Raw genomic sequence first — 26,002 nt, 5'->3', positions numbered from 1 at the left:
TTGACTTTAGTAAAAGCTCTGACCTTGACTTGAATTTGATTATTGAGGAGCACTGACTATTGGAGAGCATCACGTCCTAGCCCTGCTGTCAGCCACTTGACAAAGCACTGAAGGAGGTTTTTCACCTCTTGATATAAAGTTCCGCAACGCAACAGCTTCAATGTTCAAGCTCTTGTCAAGTTAGCTGCATTTTTTGTTGAACTAACCTAGTCCAGCAAAGAGAAGTCATTTATGTGGCCAAATAAGCATTTAAGGTTGTTCCTTTTTTTGGGTCCAAAGTTTAGTGTTTAGACCGGATTGCCTCACTTCATTGGAGTAGAAGACCGGGGCTTGTTTTGCAGTTTCTGTAGTCCTTATGTTGTAGATGAGTGTCGTAGCCATGAATGCCACTCAAAAGTCAAACTACTTGTTCTGCATTCTCGCCAAAAGAACCGCAAACATTGCAACAGGGCCAAGCGTTCTCTGGGTTAGTACGGAGCGACATTCAGAGCGGACGGGATCTTTGCTTTCTCTGTTTTGCCTATTTGAATTTAGTCTTAGTCACCGATTTCCACGGACGCGAGTATTGGAACTTATAAGAAAAGAGTCTAGGTTGTCTTCCCAGTTGGGTCAGAATGGTAATCGGTATGGAGTAGTTGTCTTCCAAGTTGTCTTTCGGCGGACATTGTTGGGGGCGACAACCCTTGCTTGACGCCAGTGATGGTCAAGAGAAAGGACGATGTGGCGGACGACATGGGCTGAGACATGTTGAAGAAGTCGCGCGACTGGTGGCTCTGGTCAGATGCTTGGCTGTTGGCTTTGGGTTGGGTTTGGATTCCGGTACGAGATCGAGAGGGAGCGGCTTCTGCAAGGCGCGGCGGAAGCAGGCGTGGCTGGTGCGTTTCAAGAGAGAGATGACCTGCTTGAACTTGGAGACGGTGAAGTGGGTGAGGTGAGCGGCGGAGTCGGAGGGATGTAGGTGGTGGGGATCGGGGTTGGACATGGAATTTGGGGAAGAAGATAAGGAGATGAGATGCTGCATCCTCTTCAGCCCAGCCGCAGTACTTTCTTCACGCAATCCACCGTCTCTACTTTCTTTTTAACTTTTTAAATTTTTCAAAAAAACAGAAAAAGGAAAAAACAATGAGAAAAACAAAAGAATAAAAAAGGAAAATGACGAAAATACTCTTGAGGTCAAGCTTTTTTAGAGACTATTTGGCTACTTCAAACCCTTATTTGAAATAAAATTCAGTTTAAATCCTTATTTGAGAAAATAACCATACTTCAAGCCCTTATTCGAAATAGGATTTAATTCAAACTTTTATTTGAAAAAAGAGAATAATTCAAATGGGATTCTTTTTTCTTACTTTTGGATTGCCTTTTTAGTTTTCCATAGCAGGCTAAGGAACATGAACGTGCACGTGTCGCTTGGAATCCGTCTTTTCAGCATCTTTATGTGGTTACGTGAAAGAAAAGGTGATAATGTATAGAGGGGAAAAGGAAAATACCGATTCGATCTAAATTATTAAGCGTTGATCCCGACATTTTCCTTGATTAAAACGTGAAGACAAAGTAGATGTTGGCTCTTTGTATGAGACAACAGCGAAAATTTAGAAAGTGTCCACAATCATGGGCTAGGTGCTTAAAAAGGGCATTACCAAAGTCACAAGTGCTTTGTCAAAGTCGGTCGGCCCAGTCATCATGCCCAGATTCGATTGTCACTGCCAATAGTTCTTTTTGATTGGCGGTCTGTATATTCACTTTTAAACATATATATATATATATATATATATATATATATATATAAATGTGTATATGCTATTTGGAGGAAATACCGATTTCTTTTTCAATAACATAGAATAAACAAACTTGCTTGGCAGACTGGAAGAAAAAGGCAAGCAACAAGATAGAGTGCCTTATCCTGTTCATTGTGGACATAAGGATTGAAGTGTGCCGAGACAGAACTCGTGCTAAAGTTTCAATCAATTCCCGCCAATATCCACGCCAGGAAATTAAAAACATAAATCTAGTAGCTCAAACAAGATGTCCAAATAAGAACATCCACATTGTGCGCCTAAGTGCGAAAAGACAGTGCAAGCTTTGTTATGCCGAAACCTAAATGTTAAGTCAACAACACTTCCAAATGCCACTTCTTCTCATCGCACCTGTATACCCATGACAGTATCTGTTGAAAAATGCCATGCATTCCCTGTTTCCTTGACGTCTTTCCTTTGGCTCTTCCCAATTCAAGGTGTGAAGTGGGAGAGAAGGGGTTTCAAAATTAGGAGTTTTGAATAAAACAATATTTTTTTTTTCTTTTTCAATAGATATGAAAAAGTAATAATAACAATGAGAAGTATTACGCTTTTTAATAGGTACCCCCACCCCAAGCAGAGTTAGTGGACCGTGTAATAGGCGACCATTTCGCTGCACTTGAGTTGAGCCAGCCATCGGCGCCCGATCGCATCTTGATATTTTTGGGCCAATTCAACCTTCGTACGACCAAAAAATGATATTCTTGCCCCCGAACCCGATGAAAAAAATGAGATCACTTTTTATGGACTCGTTTAGAATGATTCCGATCTAGTTCATGGCCTATATATGTGTGTGTGTGTGTGTGTGTGTAGTGTGTGTGTGTGAAAAATTCTATAAAAAATTTCTAATTTGGGATAGCGGTTCTGCCAAATTTGCCAAACAAAGAACACTATCATCCCTCGTCTTATAGCACTTGACGAAAATAGGGGTGAGCATGGGCCGGGTGAGTAGGGTCCAAACCTAGACCCCGAAACCGACTCAGTTATAAACGGTTCTCAGCTTTTGGAACCGAGAACTTACCCTGTTTGCTCTGGAACTTGTTTTGGAACCAATCTTATTTTTCGGTCCGGTTCCAAGGAATATTGGAGAACCTTTTTTTTTTTTTTTTTCTTTTTTTATTTTATTTTTTCCATAGAAATAATATGAGTATTGATGAAATGATCCGATTGTGGCGACAACGAGAGAGAGAGAGAGAGAGAGAGAGAGAGAGAGAGAGAGAGAGAGAGAGAGAGAGAGAGAGAGAGAGAGAGAGAGAGAGAGAACTGTGGCGACAACGAGAAAGAGAGCTCAACGAGATAACCTTGGGAAACACGAAACGGAGAAAGTGAGATAAGGTTAGCAAGCGAATTTTTTTTTTTTCAAAACGGAAGCTACAAACCGGTTCTAAGACGGGTCCGAATGGGGCTTCACCTAGAATCAAAAACCGGACCGGTTTTGATCAATTTCCAAAAATTGAAACCAATTCCCGGACCGGTTTGAACTGGAACCGATTCCCGACCCCGTTTTTCATGTGGGCCGATCTGGGTATCGGGTAAACTCGGTCCGATTGCACACTCCTAGACGAAAGAGCTTTGCAAGTTGTATTTCCCTTCTTCACTTACCCGATATTGCTGAATTGGGCTTGGGTGCACATACTAAATCTTGAACCCAATGTATAAAGCTCTTGCCAGGAAATTAAAACATTGTTCTTTTGCTTTTTTCACTTTAGTAGAAGAAATTGAATAAAGTTGAAGATCTCGTCTTGAACCCCTACACATCGTACGTAGCCACTCAAACACCTCTTAAGTATATATTGACCCGCGATCTATACAAAATACACCCATTGGCCGTTACCAAAAGAAGAGGCATAATTAGTGGAAAACAAAGGCATATCGATCTTTACATAACAAGAAACTATACACACACATTAGATGTGTGCGTGTGTGAACGTGCCGCCAAATGCCAATATAATATATCAAGCCGCATGCCAAAAAGGTGTTTGCCGACTTTCCTTGCCGAACTCGCATACTTTTGATGTCAAGGGCATCGCATCATGTATATGCCACATAAAAATTGAAATCATGGGACCTTCGGGGCACTCGATTCCATCTTTGAAGGTTAAATTAACCGGAAGGCTTTTAATAAGGTCCACCGACTCTGCAATTATGTAGGCACCGAACCAACAAATGTTCGTCCACTCTCCCTGTTCGTCCACATGCATTTTGATAAGACCAAATCAACTTCATCAACATCGACTAGAATGGATGTACGAAGCACCTACTTGTCTCCGCTGACCCTCAAGCCACAAGCAGATGCTTCTGCTGTAATCTGCCGTGTAATCAAAGAAGACAAGTTGAGTCCCGCCTCGTGAGACAGTGGTCTTCTTTGGATCATGGTAATTTGTTTAGGTACAAGTAGAACAAGGGATGAACCGACACTGGACCGCCTCTCTCGACAATTTTTTAGTTCATGAGACCTCTTGTCCCAGTAGATGTCTCGATTCCAATGGACGATAGAACTATCCCAGTGTTTGTAATTGTATCAGCCAGATGCTCTGAAAATCTGGGAATCTAACGTCAGTTAAGGACGCAAGAACAGAGGCTCCCATGACAATCCAGCAGTAAGGTTATATATAGACTAATCTCATGGACTCCCCTGGTTCAAAATTTGTGGAGCCATATCTGAGACAGGGCCATCAGATAGAAGAAAAACAATACGCTAACTTAATTCATCCATCTTCTCATAATATAGTTCTAACTGTTAAAAAAATCAACAAGCTGCAGAATCCAGCCATTCCTATCAGCAAACGGTTCGTCTGGTTAAAAAGTTACCAAGACGAACAAATTGAAGCAAGCTCTCTCTCGGGCCAGCGTTGTCGCATCGCAAGCCCATTACAGAAGGAAGGGTGGGATTTTTTCATGCACCAATTAACAGATCCCCAATTTGTTTCAATTAGGTCGACAGTGATACAAATTACTCAAAGAGATTACAAAAAATCTCAATAAAAGAAAGGAGGCTAAGTAAATCTTACAACATATGACATGATGATGATCTTCGCTCCCTTGACTGCTTAATTTAACAGCCACGTGCACGAAAACATTGGAAGAGTCGAGATCTTGAGTATTTACATGGTTGCCATCAACATAGCTCGAATCTTTGCTCTAAGATCATTGGGAACCTCAGAGGGCTCAGAGGGCTCAGATGGCGCTCTTGGTGCTTGAGATGTATTTGATAAACCCGTCGATGCTTCTCTTGCAATTCTATCACTCACAAGCGCTTTCAACTCGCTCGATCCTGCACTTATTTCCCCTTCCTCCAACTCCTTCCTTCCTGAGTGAGATTCCCTATACTTGCCGGATTTGTTACGGTTTGTCTCATTGTCATAGTCACGACGTTGGTGGCTATTGCCGCGGGGCAGCTCCTTGTCGTCCAAAGAGCCATTGTGCTTGTGCCGATGATGGGGCATATGCTCGTCCCCAGAAGAGCCATCGAGCTTATCATCAATGCTGTCATGTCTATTCCGACGATGGCTATGCCGCCGCTCAGAATCAGAGCTATCATGTCTATTCCGGTGACGATGATGCCGCTGCTCGTCATCAAAGCTATCGTGTCCATGCTGATGGCGTTCTTCATCTGGGCTATCATGTCTACGCCTATGCCGAGACTCTTTGTCCTTAGAAGAAGAATGTCTTTTCCGATGCCTATGCCTCTCTTTACTGTGGTGTGCACGGTGGGATCGTCTCTTCTTCCTTGAGTGCTTGTGATCCCTCTCTTCATCTTTATCTGCCCTCTCTTCTTCTTCTCGTTCTTCTTCTTCTTCCCCCTCTTGCTCTTCCTCATCCTCCTCTTCTTTGTGTCTTTCTGCTCTTGAACGGTACTTTCTCTTTGATCGTCGTTCATTTTGCTCATTCCCAGATGTTTTTCTTTCAGACTTCTGATTTATGTCTGAGTTGCCAAAGTCAACTGGAAAGGAACTGTCCTCCCTTTCCTGGCTGGAAGTAATTGGAATCCCAGCCGAACCAGAAACTCCAGAGTCAAGTGGCTCCACTGACAAGCCTCGTGATAATTGAGTCTTTGAGGGTGCAGCTCCACTCTTCAACAAGGCTGCAAACATCTTTGCGCGCTTCAACCTTTCGGCCTTTAGCTTCTGTTCTTTAGTCAATGATGCTTCAGAGGAGTCCGCCTCACTTGCAGCCACAACAGCTGCAGTCCTTGCAATAGCCTCATCAGATGCGAGAGAAATATTATTTTCAGCTTTCTTATCTAGATTTTGGATAGGGGCAAAACTTGAAGCTTCTCCGCTCTCGCTGCCTTGTGCATGACTGTTAGTGTCTAATGATGTTTTTGGAAAAATTCCCACAGTGGGATTCTTAATTCCCCGTCTAGCAGCTTGAAGTATAGCGACAGCTGCAGCTGCATCAACACTTACCCCTATCTGCTGTTGGTGGTCTCTGGAAGGTTGATCCTGACCATCCTTCTTACTCTTGCCAATTACCATCTTAAACTTCCCTTTGCGGTCTGACTCATATGGTATGTCTGGTCCAACTGATTGACTATCGCTGTCCTTTGAGAGTGCAGCATTCTTTTCCACCACATGAACTGCTGCATCAGTCTTCTCCGAACTCGATTTATTTCCTAGTAACTTTGACTGCGATTGAAAGCAAAACTAAGAATATAAGAACAATAAGAACAGGATAAGTTATTGAAGATCATCGAACAATTCAAAGATAAGAACATTGCGGTCATGACATTTTTGTATACCACGGGTTCAAGGCCACAAAAAACCATTTGCAATATCTAAATTTGCACAGCGTATCAGCACACCTCAGAAACAGATCGGAATAATAGAAATTGAGCTTACCAGCATTTCAACACTTAATGAGTTAGAAAACTTATTGAGGCCGAAAAGCTTTCAAATATCCACATGTTTCTAACACCAGCAAACCAACATATTAGTGTATCCCAACTGCCATATTGCATTTCAAAATGACTTTTGCATTTACACTTTAGCTTATACTTGTGTCTTAGCATTTGAAATTTGACTTCTAATTGCGTCGTGCAGAATCTTGTGGCAAACGTTTTTAAAATTTCCTTTTAAGTTTTGTGGTTTTGGCCGGAAAGTCAAAGGGATATTTTTCACATTTTAAAAGTAAATCAGCTCACTTCAATAGGATACTCTACACTTACATATGCAGAAACAACTACTGGATACAAAGGCGCTTTCGCTGGTATGTCAAAAAATTAACCATAAAAAAACAGTACAAGTTCAATCCTCATAAATTCCTAAGCAAACATGTGGGCTCTTCAAAATCATCAATTGAAGTACTTCATAGTTCATACAAAAACTGCTGTACAGACATTGAAATGCTATCCACAAAATTTAAACAATTAACATACCTGTTGAGCTTTTTGAAGCACTTTCAAATAATAATGATAATACTGATTAGACGGCAGAAGAAAGGGAAACCTCCCATTATTTTTATCTTGCTCAATGAGAACGGATTCAAATGCCTCTCCATTTTTCACAATGAACTCCACTATTTTATTCACCAATCGCTTTACATCAGAAGGAGGCTCCAAAAGAGGTTGCTCAACTTTCTTTGAACTTGGTAAAGAAGAAGACTTCATAGAAGCAGTACTGGACAATGTTTCGCCACCTTTTTTTGTTGCACATTCAGCTCCGGCTTTAACTGTAGAAGTTGAGCGGTTCTTTTTAACTGCAGAAGCTTTTTCTTTCATAGATGAATTTGGTGGATGTTTGGGAATTGATCTTTCCTTCCCAGTTACATCAGTGGATGACTCTTTACAGTCCAATCCATCAGAACTGAGCTCAGTAACAACATTGACTTTCTTAGGCCTGTCTTCTTCAAGTTCAGGTTTCAGCTCAGTTGTTTCATCTTCATCCTCTCCGGACCCATATGTAGCACCGAGCAAAGACAGTGCACCACCAGCATCTTCCTGCCCACCATCCTCTGTATTCTCACCTTCTAAAGATTTTTCTTCTGCATCGGACTTAAGAAGTTCTTGGTGATCAACAAGAAACCGGAAGTATGGATGAAGATGATGATCCGGCATCAAGAACCCAAACGTTGGGTTGTCACCGTGTTTCACCCTCAAAATAATCTCCGACTGCCCACCATGTTTACCAACAAACATAGCAGTTCTTGCAATGATCTGATGTACCTTCTCAGTTGGAGGCTGGACAAAATAACAAAAAGATTCCTCAAAAACAGAAGTAAACAAAGTACCAAGTTATTAAAAAAATTGTATTTAACAAACAATATAAAGATATATACCACTAAATTTCACGTAAGTCACCACAAAGATCAAGAAATAAAACTCAATGACGATGCGCTTCATGAGATAAGCTCCGACGTGGGTAAGGTTCCAGATAATGCAGGAAAAGTACTATCATTCTAAGCCCACCTGCGAGGCCCTTTGCTCATGACATCATAAGAAAACAAGGTGCCCAAGAATGGCAACCTTGGCTCAGATGAACTCCAGCCTTGCTCCAAGCATCTGAAACTTAGACATCGTAAGCCTTAGAATGACACACGCACTTCATTCAACTATCATTTGACCACAGTGAGTGATAGCGACACAGTCAAGAAACGATTATCAAGATCACATGATATATGAGGCATGTAAAAGGATAAAAAATTCACGTACCATGTTCTGAAGCAAATATTCTGGAACCGGGAATGGAGGGCGGTATCCAGTATCAGCAGCTGTTGTCTTCTGATCCGTGGCATTGTCGGGTTTTCCATATGAGAATGCCACAACATGATATCCACCATCATTTGCTGTTTCTGTCCCAGTTTCTGCATCTGGCTCTGCATGTAGAGGAAAGAAGATTTTAAAAGGAACTTTGCTAAAAATTCACCTATAAGAATTGCGTAGAGCTAAGGTTAAGAGGACAGAAATTGCAGTTTGAGTAATGAAACTCAAAGGCAGGAAGAACATATTCTTACTTGACTTTCTGAAAGAAGGAACTGTCGCTTACTACATTTGATCCTGCAAACTTGGAAATGAATGCAGAAAATATAACAATTTGAACAAGGAGAAACAGAAAACATCAAACGTCATCCATTTATTTGGTGATGAACTCTAAAAATGTCTATGCTTAACCAGTCACCACAACGGCTTTCTCCTTTCTTTTTATTTATAGGCAAGGCCAAAAGGGAGAAGTAGGAATCTAGCCCAAAAAGTCTAGGTATTGATTAGGATGTACCACATCTAGAACATAGATGGAAAAGTTCTTTTACTGCAACAGCCATCCCTACATTGACTTGGAAAGGGAGGGTTGAGTTGCACCCTCAAGGAGTAACAGAGAGATTAAAAGGAATCCCCTATCATAAACAGATGGTCAAAAGAAGGAAATGAGCCATGGACAGGGTAATCCATCAGAGACCAGCTGTTTGAACTAGAGATTGTAACATAAAGACTGAAAGCAAATGCATCTTACTTATATAGATCCAGGAAAGGGCCCGTGAAGCTCAGCTCATACAGCAAAAATATCAGTATTTATCTAAGCGCTCTTAGAATTTCTTTATTCCCTAACACAGCCGATGTGACCACACTCTCGGGCTCAATCTATTCTCCGGCCCAATATGAAAAAATTTAATTCTTTTCTAATTCTCAACTCATGACCGCAAGCACTTGGATTGATTCGCATGCCAGCAGCTACAAGGTCCATGTCTTCGCAAGTTTTTGGCAAAAACACCAGTAAAAGGTGCGAGCAGCAACCATAGCTAAGCTTAATGCCACTTCATGGTGACACGAAGGTGTTGAGTGCAGAAGCCATGGCTCTTAGCAAAACTCTTGACCAAAAGAGAGACATCTATTAGAGAAAGAACAACTAAAGACAACTAGCTGAAATCCTAATCTGGATTGATATACAATAAGCCACAGCACTTCCTCCGCCGTTACTAACAAATCAATCAACATCAGAGAAAAGAGCTTAGCCATCTCCAAAGTAAATAATCCTCTTTTTCCGATCATCCAACGATAATTTACAATAATTGCAACTTCAAACCGAAAGAGGAAACTGGAAGTGGAGAATCTTTTCTTGCCAATACCTTGTTCATCGGTCGGCGGCGGCAAATCCAGATATCTCTCGCGATCGAGCTCCGATTCCATCGAGGAGTCCGCTTCGGCCGCCGCCGGAGGCAGGGGGCGACGCGCCTTGCGGGGCGGCGGGGGAGCGGAGAGGAGGTGGCGCACGTCGTAGCGGTCGATGGAGAGGGAGTGCCAGTCGACCAGGGCGTCCGGCGAGTTGACGAACGCCGCCATGGGATCGTCGTCGAAGAGGAGCGCGTGGCGCCCGACCACCTCCAGATCCATGATAACGTTTTCTCAGCCGTCGGATTCAGAGAGAGAGAGAGAGAGAGAGAGAGAGAGAGATCACGTCGAAGGAAAGAGGAATATTTTGCTCTGCCGATTCGGGCGTCGAGTGCATCTGCAAACGCAACGCGGTTGGAGCTGGCCTTGTAGGGTTTATATCCGACCCGAAAAAATCGAATCGGTTTTTGCATTTCGGATTCATGGGTTTGGTTTTTGGGTCGGTCGAAACATAAATGCTTTGGGTTTGGACTTTGGAGTGCTTGTCCGTATGTCGGGCTTTTGTTTTTCCGGATAGAACGTTTATCGATCTGGGCCCAATGCATGACGGGTTTGTCCTTTTTATTCTTTTTGTCACCGTTTCCGGATAAAATTTCAAATAAGAACTCGAAACGCTCTCATTTTCTCAAATGAAAACTTAAAGTAAAATTTATTGCAAATAAGAACATGAGATTGCATAACATATTTCAAACAATGTCATGAAGCAGTCGTGTAATCTCACAAAAGGGCATGGCAAAGGGCTTTTTTTATCATTTAAATTTTTTTTATTTTTTCCTTTTTCTATTTTTTCAAAAAATTTAAAAAGATGCAAGTGAAAAAAAAAAAAGAATACAAGGAGGAGGATTACCCCTTTCGCTTGTGGTCGCCACCCCACCACTAATGGGGCATTAGCAAGGGCCAGCAAGCCCTACCTAGAACTAGGAGAGGTCCGCGACTCTCTTGTCTAGACGCAGGCGACCCCGTGCTCTTATTTGGACTACAGTTCACTTGATGATCTTATTTAAGAAAATAAGAGCATTTCAAAATCTTATTTGAAATAATGTCTACTCCGAGTCTTTATTTGAGAAAATGAGAAGAGGTCAATCCTTTATTTGAAATTTTTCCTCATCTCTATTTGTTTTGTAGGTGTCCGACATCATAGAGTACATGATCGATCTGCCGAGTTCCAGCATCCTTCGATTCCACCGCAATCGGGTAATAATCGCGGTAGCAGAATTTTAGTGATGTGGCCTTTTACGAGCAATCCAAACTTGCAATTTTATATTATGGTCAAAAGTTAATAACTTTGATTACTCTCAATTTCATTCGACAAGACCACCCAATATCAGCTAACGTCGAAGGGTAACGTTTGATAGCTCCTCTTAAAGTGACCCAAAAAGGTACAAGAATTTCGATTTTTTATTTAAATATCCATTAAGGATGCATTTGGTTCGGCTTTGAAAGTGGATTTTGAAAAAATGCAAATACTTTTAGCTTAAAGGGCTTTGAAAAAATGCAAATGACATTTGGTAAAAAATGATTTTAAAATCAACTCTGGGCTAACTAATATTTGGCCAAAAAAAAAAAAAAATTGCATAGGGGCTTTTCTACAATAAACACATAAAAAAAAAATAAAAATTAGACCTTGACGCTAAGGTCGTCGGTGAGTCAGATCCGGCACCGTCGGCCAAGGTCGCCAGGGACAGGGTGACCCCCACACAAAGCCTAATGTCACGCAACCCAAGCAACCGACGCCAAGGGTCGCGCGATCCTTGAGGCAGCCCCCGACGGCGTAAGTCCTACAGTTTGATTTTCTTTTTCATAAAAAAATGAGGGGCTAATCGAAATTTGAAAGAATTGATGAGAGCAATTTTGGAAGAAAAAATCCTAGGCCAGCATTTGGCTAAATGCTGAAAGCTCAATGCTGGTCCCTATCAGCATTGAGATTTCAGCTTTCATAAGGCTAGTTTTTATCTCAAAGCCTATTGAGAATGGTTGCCAAACGTCACACATTTTTTCCAAGGGATTTTGAGAAAGCTGAACCAAAAGCGCCCTTATTAAAGGCATGGTTCTGGAAAAATATGACCCAAGAAAAAATCCAGACAAGGTAATCCTCTGGGCTAAAATTAATCCAAGCTCGTCCGATGGTTTGTTCCATTTCAGTGGTTTAGTTACATCTCCATCCACGTTTAATAGACCACAGCTCCCAGAAATTGGTGCCATTATTACGAGAATCACTGCAACGTGATCATTGACTATAGATGCCGGTGAAAAACAAAAGCCAGCAATGTAATCGTTGACAGAAGAAATCGAAAGCGGGCAGGGTCAAAATACCCAGGGGGCAGTTGACTTTATTGAATGAACCCCGCTCGAGGAAATTAAGGGCCTGCATGACAACCATTTTGGTTCTTTGATTTCGTTCCTCGAAACAAAAAAAGATGAAAACCCTATTTGGTAACGTAAATGATTTTAATTCTGATTCTGTTTTCAGAGTCGGTTTTAGAGCAAAAGCAAGAAAAAAAAAGTTGGTTCCGCAAAAAAAATCACTTTTGAGAATTACAAAACAGAATGAAGTCTCACGGCTCTCATTTTTTCCTTTTAGTTCTCTCGTCACTTTTCCCTCAACCTAAGATAGAACAACGAGGTCTCATTTAAAAAAAAATAATAAGAAGATAATAAAACTAAAATAAAAATAAAAAATTTTAAAAAATTGGAAAAATTCTAAAAAATCACAAAAAATTTAAGAAATCCCTAAAAATAGAAAAAGCTTATATTAGGCTAGTTTGACCTCATTTTTAGAAATTTGGGCCTAGATTCCCTAGATTTCATAGATTTTGTTCTTTTTTAGAAAAATCTTAAGCATCTTTGAAATTAAACCCGAACCACATTTCTCTAAATCCTTAGAACTTCGCTAGGATTTTATGATGCGGTTTATCAATTTCATAATTCCTTGATTGTGTACTTGTTTTTATTGGTTGTGATTTGCCTAGGGTTATGTACTTTAGACTTAGTCTAGTTTTAAAAAATTCTGAAAAAAGACAAAAATAACCAATGTGAATACTTACCAAGTTCTCATTCTTAAGTTTTTAATGAATTGAGGCTAATATTTGATTTCCTTGAACCAAAAATGCACACCAATGCGATGTAGCGCAGTGCATTTTCCTTGCAGAAACGAGGGTGTCGCTCGTGTTGGTTGTCCGCTCGCTCAAAAGAGTTGGATGAGACCTCATAATAAATGGTAAAAATGACTCGTGAGGATTCTTGATATTTATTTGTACATTTCAATATGCAATATATTATATAAGAGAATCAATATGAATTAATCTTCGATTAATTCGAAATGCAAGATGAAATTTCACAAAGTAACTACATGATTATTTCGTTTAAATGACAAAAATTGGGAAGAATAATTGTTCCCGAGAATAGAAATTATGTGCGATTACCGAACACATTTCTGTTTCAAGAACAAAAATTTTATGCGATTACCAAACACGTTCTGATTCTCTAAACCTCATCCAGAGAACAGAATCAGAAAAAGTCATTTTAATCATAATCACTTTTTTTGGATCAGAATGGCTGCCATGCAGGCCCTAAAGTACCTTTAAAGCTTCCATTCGCAATTTCATTGCCCAATTTTTGGTCCCCGATCGCCTCAACAAAAATTCGTTCACTCTTTGTTTTGTTATTAGACCTAACGTGGGAGGCAAAAATAAAAACGAGGGCGAAATCGTATTTCCGATTTAGATTGGTTTAGTGGCCAACCCTTGGATTTAAGGGCAATTGGTGTTTGTATTCACATTATGCCAAGAACCCCAATGCATGAATTTGGAGAATCGTCCAAATTTGCAAACTTCCAGGTGTATTCTTCGCTAGCAGCTCCAATGAAAAAACTTACATTTTAAAATTGCTATAAAGAGAAGACCACTCCACGCATATGTATATGATATGCTCAGCGAGAGAGAGATGCCGATTATAATTCGCAAACGAGCGTTCCAAGATCGTCGTCTGCCAAAGCTGTTCGCACAAATCATTTGGAAGGTAGGAGGAGGACTCTAGATGAATCCGTGTTACGCCTCGGTCTAAATGGAGAACTAGCTAGCCAGGGAAGACGTAGCAGTCTTCAGACCCTTTTTAATAGTTGCAATATCTTTGTCCTATTTTTTCATTGGAGATCTAGAAATTCTGGGATTGGTTTTTGATTACAAATTGACACCTAAAAAATTCAGCTTGAGTTAGCCAAACTTGTTTTCATCCCTATAATGTCTATGGATACATCAAATCACGTTCTTCTGTGCAAGATTCCATCACAATCAGTCACTAATGAAACTTGGTTATTATATTAGGGAGGGAAGACAACAATGCATTAACTTGGAAAAATGTATACTATTTCCTTATTTCAAATGCACGTTTTTTTCTCTACACCACATGTCATCCTGATATGTAACTTTTTAGTTTGCCTTGTGCAAGATGACTTGCGCACCATACTGTGGCTGGAGGGTAATGAAATGCCCAGGGGCATGCGCATAAGATGGAGAGAGCTCAAATGTGAATTGCTGAAGTATCATGGCGAGCGCCATCTTTGCCTCCATCATTGCGAAGTTCAGGCCGATGCATATACGAGGGCCCCATCCAAATGGGAAAAAAGAGACTTGGTTTTTGGTGGCCTTGGACACTCCCTCGGCGAACCTCTCGGGCTTGAACTCCTCGGCATCCTCGCCCCACAGTTCTTTATCATGGTGTATGAAGAGAATCGGCATTGAGAGAAGGACTCCCGCAGGTATGGTCGGCTTCCCCAGTTTTATTTCCTTTTGAACCTTCCGTGCTAGTGAGATCACCGGTGGGTATAGCCTCAACACCTCATTCAAGATCATCGTCACCCGATCACAACAAATCCGTAGAAGTTGTCATATGGCAGAGAAGTGTATGTAGGAGAATTTTCATGATTATGATGCCCCGTAAAGATTACTACAATGAGATCAAGGGAAGGTCCTCTCATCTATCATCAATTTCCACGAAGAGAATTTCCACGAAGAGAATGGATATATTGTAATTATGAGTGCCAACTCTCAACAAAAGAGGAAGAGAGTATTGAACTTACAATCTTGAAGTGGTTTAACCCGTCAAAGTTAGGTTTTCTACTTCCAAAGGTTTGGAGGACCTCCTCCCTAGCTCGCGCTTGCCAATCTGGGTGCACACTCAACAAAACCATCGTCCATACCAGCAAAACCGAAGTGGTCTCTTGTCCAGCGAAGTAGAAAAGCTTGCACTCTTCAATCACATCGCGAAGGCTCATCCCAATGTTCTCCCTCATGTTTGACTCTAGCAATAGCCCTAGTACATCGGTGCTAGCAGCTTCCCCCGCCTTTATTGCTTTCTCTCTTTTGCAGATGATGTTTGTGAGCGGAGCTCGCACTTCTTTATCTATGTTCTTCATCCTCCTATTCATCCGAGTGGGCACAAACCTGCGGAACATTAGATCAAATAGTTGCATTTCTTGTAATGTCATGGTTTTAAGCCGTAAGCTCAATTATTTTCAATTAGTTTATGGATGATGAGAGATTTACCTCCAGCCGGGGATGTAGACCGATCGAATGGCTTTACTTGTGAGCAAGGCTTGTTCCTCCCGAAGTTCAAAGATCCTTTTGCCTTCTTCAAAGCTACTACCAAATGCTGTTCGAGAGATCACGTCACGGGTCAAATGTTGAATGTCGACCGACACGTCGACCTCACATGATCTCTCCTCCGATACCATTTTATCCCATTTGTCTACCATTTCAGTGCAACTTGAATAAAAAGCGGGCAACATAAGCTGAAAGAACAACCGATCAATGCAAACGAGGAGTGAAAAGAAAATTCCTGAAGCAGCAATGTGAGTGGTTCCATTTATTTGAGCATCGTATAGTGTTAGGTACCTTCAACTTCTCCATGTGGAATGCCGGATTGATAATTTTCCGGCATTGAGCCCATTTCTCGCCCTCGCGGTTCACGAGTCCAGTGATGAGCAGCTTCAGAAGGGGATTGGAGGTTGGCTTGAGATAGTCATTTATCTTGGAGAAGATCTCCTTCACGTGTTCAGGGTTCGTTATGTTCACACTTGGTGTTGGGCCCATCCACGTGAATGAGTCTTTGCCTGCAATGCATCCAACAAAATAAGAGGCACATTGCCAAAAGAACTATTTTCAGTTATGCTCTTAGCTACTCTCTAAGAGGGCATGCAATTGGGCGTTTTAATTCATATCAGGAGGGGAAAAGATGGTTATGATGATTACCAAGCAGCCCTTTCTATACCAAAATAGAACATTCTACACATGCTAGTCATCTAGACTCCAGACACTGGTGCTTGGTATAATCAAGGATTCCATATGTTTTCCTACCAAGAATTTCATAGTTTGTTCTTGCTCCGAGCCCCATCGGTTGGCATCTTCTTACACAAATGCAACTCCAATGGTAGTTGTTTTTTTTAGGAAACAACTAGCTTGACAAGATTGTCAGTTATTTCTAATCACATGGATCTCTCAATCAATGAGTGTTTTATGCAAAATACATGGTAATGATGCGTGAATCTATATTTTAAATTATACCATCTCTCACAAGATTGTCAGAAAGCATTTCATTTTTTTTAGGAGCAGTGACAATCATTCCAATCATTTGGTACGTGTTTCAGTGATTGATGGGTTCAATGCCCATGGGAGTGCAAAAGGGACAAAAAGGGCAGAGAGGCTTCGAGACACCAAGCACACAAGCCTTGAATGGTGGTGGGACAAAAAAAAACTCAAGCCATGAAGACTAGAGCGGGTGACAGAAATCCATCCAAGGACTCGTTCCTTAATGTCATCCACATGATTTTTGGTCTTACTGAATTGTGGTTTGTGATTAACTTGGCATATTGCACTTCTACGTACATCAATTGTGTATGGACTTTGGTTTGGATACGGACTAGTCTCTGCCCTAGGAAAATGACTTTAATCCCTCAAAACGTGTTACTGACTTGATTGACATCCATGAATCTTCAATCAGGATCACTCTGAAATTCTAAGGTGATCGTCCGATGTGGGCATAAGTCACGTCAGTCACATAATCGAGCGTCTGTACATATCAATCATCCACCGACGTACATCAAAATTCAAAAGTAAGTTCAAATGTTTTGAAACTCGCCAAAGACAGCATCGACCCAAAAAAATGAGCTTTAATGGACAAGAAGACAAAGAAGTGCCACGTGCAAAGATGCAGTGAAGACGTGCATACCATGGATTTGGAAGGATCGATGCAAGGACGGCATGACGCGAGGCTTGATGTCGTCGGAGATGGCGAGGGGCTTGGACATAGCTTCCATGAGCAGACGCTCGTTCTCATTGAAGTCTTTGAACAGGAACGCGTAAGGTTTGCCGGTGAAGCCTTGCTGCCTCAGGAGCCTCTCCAGCCTCTTCGGCCTCAGCCACACCCAATTCACCACCCTCCACGTCCATGCAGCCAGGACGGTCAGAACCGCCACTAGCGCAATTGACTGTGCTGATAACTCCATCTTTTCTTCCTTCTGTGTGTGAATCTATTTGTCTGTATGTGTCTCTGGGGGAGGGAGGGAGAGAGGTAGACACTTCAATGTTCTTGATGGGTTGATAATGTTGGGCAAGGTGTCGTGTTTATATAGCCATAGCCCATCCATAGCCGTATGTGTTGGCCGAGAAGCTTCTCCAAGGCGACCCAAGATGGATAAAAAAAATGAAAGTAAAAAGATAAGGATACCCGATAAAGAGCAAATGAAAAAGGGCTACAGCTATTTCCAGCTTCTATATGATTAAATACACTCAATTTTTATAAAAAAAAGATAAAATTGCCCTCTATCATTAAATTAAAATTTAATTACTTTCCTTTTTATTAATTTTCTTATATCTATGTAGGATATACCTACCATAATTCATATGTCCCGTTTTTGTTTATTGAAGATTTTTCTTGTATATTAAAGGTAATATTTTTTATGTAAGATATTACTTCCATAAAATTTATTTTGTCGAAAAGAGAAACTTTCAAGAAATCTAGTTCTTTTTTACATTGTCGACCAAATTTATGTATATATTATTAAGTAGATGAAATTTAATTGAGTCATGACATTGGATAAAGTAAGATCATTTTGAAATAACAAAATTGAATATCCTCTATGAAATATTTAAGCAAAAAAAAAATCAAAATATTTCATCTGCATTATATTTTTAGTGTATTCCTAGATATTCTTCTAACGTCTCAAATACTTTGAATAAAAGTATCTCTCCAATATAGTGAGAAAAAAATAAAATCTTTGATATAGTAAATAAAGAGATTTAACAGATATTTTAAACTAATAAAATTAATAAAAATTTCACCAACGAAGTGAGCTTTTGAGATAAGAGGGACAAAAAATAGAGAAGTACGATGAAAAAGATACTTTTCGATTCCCGAAATTCCTAATGAAATAATTAAAGCATAAGATAAGATTTACGTTACTTAAATCCCTGCGTGCTAACATAGTACAACACGTCGACTCCATTAGGGTTTCTCGTGTGCTGTTTCTCCTTGCCTTCTCTTTTTTGCTTGCACCTCAAATAAATTATCGCGACGAAGACATAAACACAAAGAAAAGAAAACTAAGAAACAAGAGAAACAATTTAACATTGGTTGTAAAAGTGTTGGTGATACCATGAATCAATCTGTCGATCCCACACGTTCATTTGCTCCTGAAAACGATGCGTGTTTCGTGTTGCAGACAAACTACGTGTAATCTTATGGTAATAATCCTTGAACGACAATTAACTTAGGATAGTATTCCAAGGTGTGGAGATTCAGAGGAGCTGGCTGCACGCGGGAAACCCTAAACCCGTCGTATCGTCTGACTTTGGACTCGTTTTCTGGTTTGCTAATCAAGTCGCTTAGCGAGAGGTTTTCTTAATTAAACAAGCCTTAATCTCTTCTTTTCTTAAACGCTCGCCGCCTTTACTTGGCCTCGCAGCATGGTTCAAAACTTGTCAGCGTCGCATGTTCCACACGCTAAATTCATTAATCGGTGGACGTCCTGCTTTGAAAGGAAGATATCGACTTCACATGCCCATATTGTCCTTCTGACTTTGGTATCAAATGTGGTCAAACTAGTTGGGTTTCTTCTCTAGAAGGGCAAACTTTCACCGACCCTTGTTAGAACTTTTCGATGTTAGTCACCACCAGATCACACGCGAGTTGTAATTTGACACGATAAAAAGACGAGTACCTATGCTAATCATATCATCTTTTTTTTCTTGTTTCTGGTAATAACTAGCTATTTGATCAAAACCAAGAAAGGGAGGTGGGCTGTATCATCTTAATTACTAATCGGTACATTCGTCGTTTAGATTTTATAAATATCAATTTTTGCTATCTCAAGTTTCAACTTTCAATCTCTCTCTCAATGAGGTCCGAATCAAACCAAAATTTTTTGTTTAAAAAGCATATGACATGTCTTTAGCGAATCGAAATAGACATTGACAACTTAAAAGTCTAGCTCAAGTTTTAAGAACTTGAGTGTATCATTCTGTGAAAATGTAGAATCTTACTTAGGTTTTAATATTCAATTTAATGAGGTTTTATGAAAGGGGACTTGGTCTTAAATTCGAGCGAAATTATTGCATTTGGCATTGGCCCTCCTTAGGGATGGTTTCATCCTTTCGCAAGAAAGAAAGCTTGACACCTACAAGAATTGGAATTACTCGAACGAAATAAGTTTTGCCTTCACACATAAAAGAACTAAAATGACCATGAAGACACTCATTGTCGGCACATCCCAAGAGAAAACCCCTCCTTTTGACCACGTTTCCCGCGTCAACACCCCCCCTCGAAGTCCCCCTATAAACCCCTCACCTCCTGTATTCAAATCCCCCTTAGGACCTCCATCCTTGACAATCTAGAATAACAAGAGAAAAAGGGCAAGGAAAAAGAAAAACACACAACGCCTCCCTCTTTCTCTATCTTCACAGAGCCATGGCATCAACCATGAAGGTGATCTTGGTGATTGCCCTGACCATGGCTTTGAGCCTCGCCATCACCATGCGAACCCTCGTCGAAGAGACGGAGGAGAAGCCGCCTTTGGAGGGAGAGGACCCCCTGAAGATGCCCGACGCGTCGGCCAAGATCGCCCTGCCTTCCAAGAGATCGAGCCGCTTCCTCGCTGACACCAGAAACCCGAGAGCCGCGGACCACTGCAACAAGGACGGCGAGGTTTGCACCGCCCTGGGCGAGAACTACACTTGCTGCAACAACAAGTGCGTCGACCTGTCCTATGACAAGAACAACTGTGGCGGGTGCAAGAACAAGTGCAAGTTTACGTACGGGTGTTGCGGCGGACGGTGCACGAGCCTGGCGTACGACAAGAGGAACTGCGGGAGATGCGGCAACCGATGCCCTACAGGTGACTTATGCTTCTACGGATTGTGTAATTACAATGGCTAGGGCGGTCCCTTTTGGGTCCGCCGTGAGAGGGTTGGCTCGTCATACTATTCTTAATGCAATAAAAGAACCACATTGGTTTGTGGTTAAGGTTTATACGTATGAAAACAAAGCGCAGACATGCTTTTATTACTACTTTGCGAACGTTCTCTTTAATTGTAATACCTCTACTGATTGGTGAACTATAAGTAATGTGTATGTCTATGTATTGTTTGTTGCTTCTGTTTATCCATTGTTAAAACTTTAAGTCCTTCCTTTGGGAGTCGAGGGATACGTATCACTTTGTGCAAGGGTGACCATATCTATGTAGCGAAATTCTCCTTGGATTTGAATTTCATTCAACTTTCACTTAAGTGCTCACTCGCCGTATGCTCCATCACTTAACATATATACCAAATTTACCTAGCATTACTCCTCTACCGTACAGGTTGATTAGAATGGTTTTGGACAAGCACTTACGAAAATCTTCATAACCAAAACTATACGAGCACATTAAGACAACCGCCTTGCTAATTCTAATCATGCTACATATCTTATGGAATCGTATCATGAGTCATATGTTCGGCTCAAAGTAGACACTCGCAGTCTCCACGGTCCGGGTTTGCCGAACCTACCTGCAAAGCAACAGGAGAAGTCATTGTAAAGTTAATTTTAATCGCGGGTAAGACGGGTACTTAAGAAACTCAACAAAGCATGTGAAGGAGAGGACCCATGAAAATTTCATGCCATATTACTATTCAATCAAGAATTGGACTCGTCATAAACCAGATTTTGTCAAGGCATGCCCTCCGATTCTCAGGTGTGGAATGTTTGAAGAAGAAGCAATCCCCGTTTGCGGATGGAGCGTTGAATGCGTTAATTTAATCAAATTGCCAAAGAATTGGAGACTCGAGAGCTGGCTATTGATAGAATGCTTCGTTTCTAAAAAGGGTTACTTCATCAGCACACACCCCCTCGTGTTATGAAGAGACTTAGACAAGTCGTGCATGTTCATACACAGAAAGAGTCAGCTCAAGGGCGGTTGTTTAAGAAATAAGAACACCCCCATGAAGGTCGCATAGAACCACATGATCTGTTACGTGAATATTGGAACTATGTCGACATGGGAAAATTTTCCAAAAAGTTTTAAACCGATTGCACTTTTACCAATTCGGTTCTAAGTCTTTTAATTTAGTCAATTGAGTTCAAAAAATTTTCGCCTTTTGCCAATTCAGTCCATTGAGTCAATTTTAGCTGAAAAACACGGACGTGAAGGCTAATAGACGTCCTACGTGGCACGGCTGATACTAACGTGCACAATTCTTCGGAATATCTTAATATATTTCCCTCTTTGTTCCTTCCTTTTATTTTTGTTCTTTACTTTTTTCTTTTTGTTCTTTTCTTTTTATCCCCTTGGCCATTGCTAGCCTCAAGCGAGGGTCGTCCTCGCCATCCCATGCCCATGTTTGAGGCCTACAAGGGCGGCCCCGGCCAGAGGCCGGTCGATGGCTGGCGGATTGAAAAAGGGAGAAAGGAAAATAAAAATAAATAAAATATTTCAAAAAATAATATTAAAACATTATTAACAATTATCCACGTCAGCGTCGGTCGTTCCACGTAGGACGATCGGGGTCCAAATTAGCAATTTCAGGTCAAAATTGGCTAGATGGACTCAAATGGTGAAATGTGAAAAGGTTTTGGACTAAATTGGCAAAATTAAAAGGTTTATAATTGAATTGCTACAAATACAGTAAATTTTAGAGTTTTTGGACAATTTTTTCCTGCTCTATATTTAGGAGAGAGATTACAATGTAATCATAGTACTGATTGTTGTAAATCACCACTTTGGGAATAGGAACTTCAAATCATGGGAAGATTTTCAAGCTACGCGCCCGCTCTAAAGACATGCTCCGCCTTCTTTTCTCCAGCTGGAAAAATAAAATAAAATCAAGATTAGAGCAAGGGTTCCTTCAAATAAAACCAGATTAGCATGAAAGCAACTTTCGGAGCAATCTTGAGTTCAATTGCTGCCTGAGCCTCTAAGATAGGTGACATGCTCAATTGACTGATTATAACCTGTATTTGACACAGAGAGTTGATTAGTCTCTGTTATTTAGAACTCGTGAGATTCAATTATCAAAACATTGTTTGCTTCGATGAAAGTGCTTCGAGTAACGGTCCATTTTGTTAAGGTAATTAAAACCTTAAAGTCACATCATTCCCAAACTTGCCATGCAACTCTATCAGCATACTATTTATTTTATTTTATTTTATTTTATTTGTTTGCAACTAATACTTTGGAAGAATACTATAATAGTGTGCTTGCTTGAGTGAAAAAAACAATGGCAAAATTTTTTCTGGATTATTGCATGCTTGATTTGCTGAAAACAATTAGTTACTAAAAAATCATTCACGATCAGAGAAAATATGCCTGCTTTATGGTACGAAAATGAATTATGTAGCCTAAAAATAGGAAAATGTCCTTCTGAAAATGATTTCTCGAAAGACATTTTATTTTGTCATGAAGTTCTCCCAAGAACAAATACGCCTTAATTGTCAAAAAGAACACACTATTAACAAGAAGCATTTACCGAATCGATGAAGGATTCATGATCGTCCCTTACCTTTTTGTTTATGATATATGTTTTGAATTTTGCGAAATATATGAAATGAACTTCTCCCCTTTATGTTTCTCAAGTTCAAATTAAAGCATATGGCGTTCTTATTAGTACCTTTAAATTATAATGTAGAAATGAGAATCAATGAAATTTGTCAATAGAAAACGATTTTCCAGAGCGAACGCGAACATATCGCTAGTACCAAGAAACATTGGGAGTTCCACAAGGACTGGGCTACATTTCGTGGAATGAATAGAGCCTAACTCTCCCTTTTAGATAAATTGACAACTTCAATTTCATTGGACTTCATATAATACGTGAAAGCTATAGATTTAACCCGACAATCAATCTCTTTTACATAAGAGGAAACGAAATGAAATGGATATAGTATGCGGAACCGGATACACATACTGCTGTCGCCACCGCTTGATGTTGATAATAGATGCTCTATTAAGACGGTGTCGGCTCACACGTACCAAGTGCACGTAAGAAATTATCATTTGTTGGATATTTCAGCAGTTTTGAAATATTTTAAATAACGGCTTTGATAGTAATTATAATCGTCAATAAAACCGTCACTTCTTATGGTTTCGCAATAGACATATAATGGCTTTTCAACGGTCATATAACGATTTTCTAACTATCATATAACGGCTCTTTTGTTTTGGATATAAATTAGACTTCAAACCACAATCCTGATTTTTTAGTTGAGGTAGAGAATTTTCATTTCCTCCGCACATCTTTTATTATATTGCTGGGTTACATACATATCGATGTCCCCGTTACTTCTAATATTTAATGCGGAATATTGAAGAAGGTCTGTTGTATCTTGGGAGAATAGCCGCTAGAAGCCTTACGCACCGTGTTTCATACTCCGAGGGGTAAAATTATGCATAATGATAGTACTTGCACGCCTCATATAATTATTTTTAATTTCTCGTCTTATTTAAATAGATTTCTAACAATTTTTATTTTTCATATTATATAATATTTTTTCAACATTATTATCTCTGGAATCAAAAGAGAATTTATGCACGCCCCGTGGCCGTGCAAAAAAAAGCAAAGCCGTCCTCTTTATAGATTTTATACGTTTGATAAGTAAGAAGCCATCGACTTGTCACATTACTTTTATTATTTGTTTATATGTCACATTTGACAAAAAAAATTGAATTGCTCTTTTGGTGGATCAAAAGAATTTGGAAATTCATGTATAGATACGTTTCCCTAATAATCTATGTACGGACGACTTTAAAGATAGCAAAATTCGTTGAAAAAATAATCGATCTAATAAATTTGAAGGAGTTAGCTCCAGATGAAAGTAGACAATATATATCCTGAACTTCATTTAAACGTATTAATCACCAATTATCAATCCTTTCTGAATTGTAAGTGGAGGTAGAATTCTATTATTTCGTATAAATAAAAGTATGGATACGTTTCGCCATCGCAAATCTAATGAGTGCTTCGTTTTTGTCGAATAATAAGTGCTTTTAAGCGTCGAAAAATCGTAGGTAAAAGAGAATACCGATGATTTATTTTTTTCTGGTATGTTGTTGACTTACCAACACTAGCAATTCTCGTACTAACTTACCAGCTTTTTATTTGGGTAACTTACTAAACGCTATGTATTTACTAACTTTTATATGAAATTACCAAGGGAAAATGCCAAGAACATACCCCGTCTTTCACCCAATGACCAATGCCTACCTCTACTTTTTGAAAATACCAAATACATACAAGAGGTTTAATTTTGCAAACCACTTTGTTCCGTCAAATCAATTATGCTTGCGTCTAATTTTTTGCTGAACTTGCAGGTGAAGTGAATAGCAGATCCTCGACTTATACAGATCATCACATTTGTTTGCCGTGGCAACAAGTATAAAAGATTCAAACTACCTTAACTGAAAAAATTCATAAACGATCGCCCTCCTTAGAATAAATTGTCCGAATTTGTCTATTAGATGGTGATGACTAGAGCCACGCATATCTTTGAAATGAAAAATGCCTCCATAGACTTGATTGGAAAATTACCAAAAAATCTTAAATCTATTGTAATTGTATCAATTCTGTTATAATTTTTTTTTGTGTCAATTGAACTCTAAACTTTTTGCATTTTTGTCAATTCAGTCCATCCGATTAACTTTGACCGGTCGGTGGTGACGTGGACGCCGATCGACGCTAACATGGATGACGGTGTTGACGTGACAGTTTTCAATAACATTTTGAAAAAAGGAGAAGAGAGGGCCAGCGAGGGCCGAGACCTCACCCTTGTCGACGCTGGATAAGGCTCGCCTCGCTAGGTTTTGCAAGTCTCGACCTTGCCGGCCCTCTCCTCTAGCCAATCACTAGTATGACGATTAGCTGAAGGAGGAAGAAGAAGAAAAAAAAGGAAAAAATAAATTTAAAATAAAAATTTTGAAAAATTATATATTTTTAAAAATTGCCACATCGATGTCAGCCGCATTACAAAAGCGTTGGCCGGCCAAAGTTTGTCGGATGGACTGAATTGATACAAATACAAAAGATTCAGGATTGAATTGGCCAAAAAAAAGTTTTGGATTGAATTGACACAATTGCGATAGGTTTAAGACTTTTTTGGTAATTTTTTCTAGACTTGACTGATGTTTTTTCAAAAAAAGCAGACAAGATATTCACATTGTGTACCTGTAGAATAATAGATATGACAACGCACGAAAAAAAAAAGGAGAAGACCCACCACGGGCATGGCGTGTTTGATGAGAATCAAACCATTTGGCGCCGGCATAAGCCATAGTCAAGGGTTCGAAACTCTCCTAATGCGTTTCTTGGACTTCGGTGGGGGGCCATTGCTGGTGGGTTGCGGGGCCAGCCTTCCTCCAGGTATAGTTGCCGTCGGAAAGGGCAAAACTCGATTACGACTGACGAATCCTGGATCATAAAAAAAAAAAAAAAGGAGAAGAATATTAGAAGTACCAAAAGTTGTATGGCGCTCACTTTAGTCCAAAAGTTTCTGCTGGATCACTTAAGTGCCAAATCGGAGAAAAAAACAATCACTCAATATGTGGCATCTACAATTAAATTTTTTAATATAAAGTGGCATTATTTTA

The 26,002-nt window shown here is 40.0% G+C and overlaps 3 protein-coding genes across 8 annotated transcripts; 1 reads left to right on the top strand and 2 right to left on the bottom strand.

The window, feature by feature from the left end:
• Positions 1-4,700: 4,700 nt before the first annotated feature.
• LOC115749941 (splicing factor, suppressor of white-apricot homolog) lies at positions 4,701-10,248 on the bottom strand. 6 transcript variants are annotated; one of them, XM_030686992.2, is made up of 5 exons: positions 9,852-10,248; positions 8,443-8,606; positions 7,171-7,971; positions 5,417-6,421; positions 4,701-5,380 (listed from the first exon to the last, which is right to left on the bottom strand). In XM_030686992.2, exons 1-5 carry the CDS (start codon positions 10,114-10,116, stop codon positions 4,898-4,900), a joined length of 2,718 nt encoding a protein of 905 aa, XP_030542852.1. In that variant the 5' UTR covers positions 10,117-10,248; the 3' UTR covers positions 4,701-4,897. The 6 variants fall into 6 exon arrangements, with proteins under 6 accessions (XP_030542852.1, XP_048130242.1, XP_048130241.1 ...); XM_048274285.1 differs by adding an exon at positions 8,745-8,787 and having other exon boundaries at positions 4,701-6,421; positions 9,852-9,977; XM_048274284.1 differs by adding an exon at positions 8,745-8,794 and having other exon boundaries at positions 4,701-6,421; positions 9,852-9,938.
• Positions 10,249-14,019: 3,771 nt separating this feature from the next.
• Positions 14,020-17,544, bottom strand: LOC115749943 (cytochrome P450 72A397-like). The gene is made up of 5 exons (XM_030686997.2): positions 17,119-17,544; positions 15,786-16,003; positions 15,438-15,682; positions 14,972-15,335; positions 14,020-14,750 (listed from the first exon to the last, which is right to left on the bottom strand). The coding sequence occupies exons 1-5, from the start codon at positions 17,393-17,395 to the stop codon at positions 14,322-14,324; spliced, it is 1,533 nt and encodes a 510-aa protein (XP_030542857.2). The 5' UTR covers positions 17,396-17,544; the 3' UTR covers positions 14,020-14,321.
• Positions 17,545-19,768: 2,224 nt separating this feature from the next.
• LOC115749953 (stigma-specific STIG1-like protein 2) lies at positions 19,769-20,540 on the top strand. Its single transcript, XM_030687012.2, has one exon. The coding sequence runs from the start codon at positions 19,855-19,857 to the stop codon at positions 20,320-20,322; it is 468 nt and encodes a 155-aa protein (XP_030542872.1). The 5' UTR covers positions 19,769-19,854; the 3' UTR covers positions 20,323-20,540.
• Positions 20,541-26,002: the final 5,462 nt, after the last annotated feature.

This window comes from Rhodamnia argentea, chromosome 2, assembly GCF_020921035.1.
Source record: "Rhodamnia argentea isolate NSW1041297 chromosome 2, ASM2092103v1, whole genome shotgun sequence".
In the NCBI taxonomy this organism is placed as follows: domain Eukaryota; kingdom Viridiplantae; phylum Streptophyta; class Magnoliopsida; order Myrtales; family Myrtaceae; genus Rhodamnia; species Rhodamnia argentea.
The sequence above is the reverse complement of the archived record's forward strand: the minus strand, read 5'-3'. Positions and strand labels throughout refer to the sequence as shown.